The sequence below is a fragment of the Ruditapes philippinarum genome, unplaced genomic scaffold, assembly GCF_026571515.1.
Source record: "Ruditapes philippinarum isolate M1 unplaced genomic scaffold, ASM2657151v2 ctg32_1_1_1_1, whole genome shotgun sequence".
NCBI classification, from domain to species: Eukaryota; Metazoa; Mollusca; class Bivalvia; order Venerida; family Veneridae; genus Ruditapes; species Ruditapes philippinarum.
Genome location: NW_026860502.1, coordinates 232,603 through 238,602, shown reverse-complemented (window position 1 = coordinate 238,602; position 6,000 = coordinate 232,603). Strand labels below are relative to the sequence as shown.

At 34.4% G+C, this 6,000-nt stretch overlaps 1 protein-coding gene across 1 annotated transcript; it reads right to left on the bottom strand.

Annotated features, from left to right (window-relative positions):
- Positions 1–1,224: 1,224 nt before the first annotated feature.
- Positions 1,225–4,965, bottom strand: LOC132760377 (uncharacterized). Its single transcript, XM_060752364.1, has 3 exons — positions 4,807–4,965; positions 2,949–3,215; positions 1,225–2,630 (listed from the first exon to the last, which is right to left on the bottom strand). Exons 1-3 carry the CDS (start codon positions 4,835–4,837, stop codon positions 1,765–1,767), a joined length of 1,164 nt encoding a protein of 387 aa, XP_060608347.1. The 5' UTR covers positions 4,838–4,965; the 3' UTR covers positions 1,225–1,764.
- Positions 4,966–6,000: the final 1,035 nt, after the last annotated feature.

The following is a 6,000-nucleotide window of genomic DNA, read 5'->3' as shown; positions in this document are numbered from 1 at the left end:
CACATATGTATAGTTCTGTCTCTGAATGACACACATATGTATAGTTCTGTCTCTGAATGACACACATATGTATAGTTTTGTTTCTCTGAATGTCACACATATGTATAGTTCTGTCTCTGAATGACACACATATATATAGTTCTGTCTCTGAATGACACACATATGTTTAGTTCTGTTTATGAATGACACACATATGTATAGTTCTGTCTCTGATTGACACACATATGTATAGTTCTGTCTCTGAATAACACACATATGTACAGTTCTGTCTCTGAATGACACACATATATGTATAGTTCTGTCTCTGAATGACACATATATGTATAGTTCTGTCTCTGAATGACACACATATGTATAGTTCTGTCTCTGAATGACACACATATATATAGTTCTGTCTCTGAATGACACACATATGTTTAGTTCTGTCTATGAATGACACACATATGTATAGTTCTGTCTCTGATTGACACACATATGTATAGTTCTGTCTCTGAATAACACACATATGTACAGTTCTGTCTCTGAATGACACACATATGTTTAGTTCTGTCTCTGAATGACACACATATGTATAGGTCTGTCTCTGAATGACACACATATGTATAGTTATGTTTCTGAATGACACACATATGTATTGTTCTGTCTCTGAATGACACACATGTTACAGCATGGGTTTTCATATATATGTTATATGATTCTGTGCGTCGACTGAGGATTATAAGCCCAATCGAATCTACAATTCAATGATTACGTGGTCGTCTCATTGATATTGGGCATCCTACTTCTCGAAATCCCTCCAGAGGCGTGCACGTCGCGAAGAAGGCACACGACAGGTCAAGGTCAAGTCATCTCAAGTACCAGAGATGATATAATAGTTTGACCTGTCGTGTCTAACTTTGGAGGGTGGCGCTGGCAAGAGCTGTTTTTTGTTAGAGATGCCCTCGGAAATCTGATGCCTTGGAAAGTAGTGTCGTCTCCTTCAACCACCAAGGACAGGTTCCGGGAAGACTCTGCATGCCAAATCGCCGCTGATGTGGGCTCTGTGATCGGACCAGCAAGTGCGCAGATAATCTGGTCCATATGGTTATTCTTGCGGCCAGTATAACAACAACGGCATCCTACACACTATGGTACGGCCTACAGCTACATAGAAAAATTACAGCTTCTAAGATGTTTTAATAATTGGATAATTAATCCGAGGAAAAAATCAAATACAAGTCAAAATACGGTTCAGGATTTTATTTATATTATCTACATGTATAGTAATTTAAGCACCTGTAACACACATACGAGTATGTATATTTTCTTTGTCTCAGAATACTGACACATTTACACTCAATAATGACACACTTATGTACCTTTTTTATCAGGATAATGATATATAGTCTTATGTACAATTTGTCTCAGAATAATGACATCATTATGGACTCTTTTTTTAAAAATAATGACACACCAAGTACACTCTCTCACAATAATGACACTCTTATGTACTCTTTGTCTCTGAATAATGAAATACATTTGTATTTACGTACTTATGTACAGTCCAGTCTCTGAATAATAACACACGTATGTACAGTCTCGGAATTACTGAAGTTTAATATATTAGATGTTAAAGAATAGTTTAAGAAAATTATATAAATCGTAAAACAAAAACAAATTTATGTCAGAACTAACATTTTCATCTCAGCTGATTTTTTTATAATCCCTGAACATGGTATTAATGTTCTTTAGGCTGTACTGTTTCGATTGGTTTGCTCATAAAATTCAAAATCCAATAGTTTCGGGCAGTATGCTAAACTTTTTAAGTAAACATATTACGATAATTGCAACTTGAAGGGTAAAATAGTACTGTTGCAACTTTTCGTAGTATCTAAATGCCCATTTCGGGTCTTTTTCAATATTGCCGAAGCACCTGTTATCTCTCCTGCACACACAGTCGGGGCACATTGCATACTCTTCGCATTCTAAGCACTCAGCGTCGCAGCAACAACCAAAAGGTCTAAAAGTGAAATATCTACAGCAGCAAGGAAAATCTTGTGTAACGGCGCAGCAATCTTTACATAGGTCATGACAACACGGTTTGTACTTCTGCTTGCATGAACTGGCACGAAAGGCATTCTTGATTGATTTGATTATTGTCAAAACAATAAGTTTCGTCATGGCAGTCAAGTCAACCTGACACTGTACGCTAAATAAGGTTAACAATATCGCCTGAGGCAGGTCGTCACAAAGAACACCTAGCACTGTTTCTATCCAACCATGAAGCAACTGAAAACCCCTGCAAGCAGGCTCTTTTTCACTCGTATTTCGCAGTTGGTATTCTAAGAGTGTTTCCCCGATCATGTTAACTATTCTCAAGCACGCGTAGGCGGTTCCTATGCCAACAAAGGTCCCATAGATTGATGTAAGGTCAACGGACCCTTCACTACATTGAGCCTTCCACGGCGATTTCCCCTTCAGACTATTTGCTGTTTCAAGCAGACTCAACCAGGCTGGCAATTCAAAATGTCCAACCCACGAGGCGAATTGCAACCAATTTAAGCAAACATCTAGAAGAATGAAAAGTGCGGAGACTACACGCTTGAAAATTATACCTGCTAAAGATGGTATGATTGTCGGCCCATCAGGGTCTGAAAAGAAGAGCAATATATTGACAAACTCGATTATAGGAGTTTTAATTCGTAAGCTTATATGCAACTTCAGTTGCGGTATATCTGAATTTCATGTCGATTGGATGGCAAAATGACATGGTAGGTTCATTATTTGATTATTTGGTCAATATAAATCTATCTTTACTTTATGAAACTGATATTAAGCATTAGAGGAGGGCCCATGATAATGTTGCATAAGTCTTTTGTATATTGTGTATGTTGATGTTAAAAAATTGACGTATATTTATATATGTAATAAAATATTATTAAATAAAAAGATCATTTGATTAAAAGTACCTTCATCTGCAGGCATAGGGGTTACTGAATCTCGTACAATGTACTGGATACCAGGGACATGATTTTGTACTGTACTGGTAACATAACCTTGTTGAACTGGTTGTATCACATACTGTACATTTCCTTGAGGTGCTGGACCCAAAGCTTGCATCTGTATCGACGTTTGACTTCCAGCATGTTGACCCACTGCATAAAACCCGCCAGGCATGTGACCTTGGTTTGATGACCGGGATGTAATATGCTGGTCAGCAGGCTCCCCATAGTAACCTTTTAAACAAAATAAATGAGAAGAAAAGATAAAAACGCTACTTTTTCATCACTGCAGCACCCGGTCAATTAGGTTTAACGTTAATAGTCATAAATAGACAACACACATGTGTAATGTCTTTATCATAAATAAAATCTGTAGATAAGAACGAGGCGACCAGGCAATTCATTTTGAAATATCAGTGGGAGTTTATTTGTTTATCATATCGATATAAAAAGTTTGCTCGTCGTGTGTTTTTATTACTAGAATTTATGACTCTCTCACGAATCCCGGAGTTATTTAAAAAAAAGATTCAAAAAGCGTGCTTCAAAAATAGGAGAACGCCTTTGAGTTACGTATAGAGTTTATTTGATTAATTTAAAATTGAAAATACTTCATCGATAATTTAAATATACAAACGTGCACATTGTGAGTTTCTGCCCACCTCCAACAGAGTCAACAAATTATAGAAATGTCGAAAAAAAATATACGAGTTTGACATCTTGTCACTTTTCAGTTTTTATGCAAAAAAATATGACTGAATAAAAAAAGATAAAAAATGACTGCACTAGATCATTTTTTATCAGCACGTTTTATTTCCGTAATCAACTTTATGTATATTATTTTGATTAACTATATGGTGATGAGGCTCGCTAATCTGTACGCAAACTATACCATTGTCCTTGTAGTAAAAAAGTAAATAATCAGACAGTGCCCTGCCCATAAGATAACGTGGGTTGTTTTGCAGGTCACAATATTAAAGAAACAATACAGTGGAAAGAAAATCCGAGTCATAATAGGTAAAGCCTTTCACGTTAGTCGTTGTCTTGCACATTGAGTAATCGTCGGAATGTTACGAGGGAGAAGTAGAACCTTTCTTTCAAGCCTTAAAGGGACTCCTCCACTGAGGTTATTTGACATGACAGGACTGATTTTTTTTAGATTTATGTTCCATTATATATAGGTCTAGCACAATTACCTGTATGCAAAAATTCAGATCATTCGCTCACTCTGTTTTTCCACAAAGATTATTCTAAATGTGTGGAAAATGACCCAAAATTTAAAAGCGTTGAACAAAATAATTTTTCAATTAATTTCTGTGTATATTTCTTAATTATCTTTTGCTCAACTTTGGCTAATGAATCACAGTAGGTGCGATTTTCAATTTCAATTTCTGCGTAATTTATATAAATTTCTAAATTATCTTTGGCATATATTTTCGTTGAAGTACCCACGTTGATCTATGTTAAAACATCGATTTTTACGTTTTTTACGACCTTCGGACCTCAGTGGGTTTTCTTTAATATTCTTGCATAAATTCTGACAATGATAAACGATTTTTTTTCTTTTAAATAGCAATACATGTCCATTTTACATATTTCATCACCTTTAATTAATTCATTCATTCTATCATTTATGGTCATGATTTAATCAACAGAAAAAAATGTGCAGGGTGAAAGGAATATATCATTATTGTACCTCCAATCAGAATACCAGAAACATATTTTGTAAAAAAATGTAATTTCCCTAACAAATACAATTGTTACGTTGGCCACACAATAGACAAAAAAAACTCTTGAGTAAGTTGAAAAATAAAATGCTATAAATTACCTTCATTAGTGTTTGCAGTATTTTTCTCCATTGCAAACTTATTTCCACACGAATGTCGGTGCGCGTTTACAACTGCTCCCGGTTTATTTTAATACGAGCATGGTATAAGTAGACCATGTCTCTTATCATTTGGAATGTGCACACAATGCAATAAACTTGTAAAAATTGTACGGGTAATATTTGAACTTTCGGGAGCTATTAAACTTCCTTGCCTTTATCTTTGAGTTTTTGTGTATTTATTTTTTGTACATTAGGATATTTCTAGTATATTTTCAGTACTTGAGGTCACAAACATTGACACAAAAAGTCTATTTCTGCGTTAAAAGACAATTTTGTTATATGTATTCTCCAATTGGAAATAGATGAAAGGAAATTCCTTTTTTACAAAATATTATTTTTTATAATCTAAATTGCATGCGCAATCTGTTACTTGGACACGACGTGCGTTATCAGCGATATCCCGACCATTTTTATGCAGAATACATTTTGGATCAACGTCTATCTACACCGCATAATTTTAGGCCAAACAAATGCTCATTAGAAAATTGGAAGTTTAATTTTAGTCTCATCTTCAATCTTTCAATTATATAGACTTTTATTGCGTTTATATATTCCTATAGACCTTTTTACGACGCGGTCCGTTGCTATGAAAAATTGACCGGAAGCAGTATTTTCTCGCGCATGCGCAATCTGCGTAGGGCAAAAAAGCGTTGCCCTACAATAGAAATGTAGTAGAAGTTCATTGATAATTCCGAGTTAGTTTAAGGTAAAAATTAGGAAATCATATAAAATAGCTTTTTACACAAGCATGAAAGATACATTTATAGCTTTGTGGCCAAATTGCTACAAAATGCACGGAAAAGACGATTGTTAAAGAATTCCCCCTTACGATCACGGACATAAAAATGAGATAATTGATGTAATTGATGTCGAAATATATATATAATCAAATAAAGAAGTTAATTTAATTGTTGTTAAAATTGTTCTTAAAAAAAAACTAAAGAAATTTTATAACATTTAAAATAGAGGTGTATTAATTATTATTCTGAAAATAAATCGGAACACGTGATAATTAATGAGTTTTTAGTTTTCAGCTTACCTAATATAAAGTAATATTATCCTTTATCCGACTTGACTGTGATGCCAAGCAGAAACTTTTTAAGACACATATATATATTTAAATAATGTTTCAAA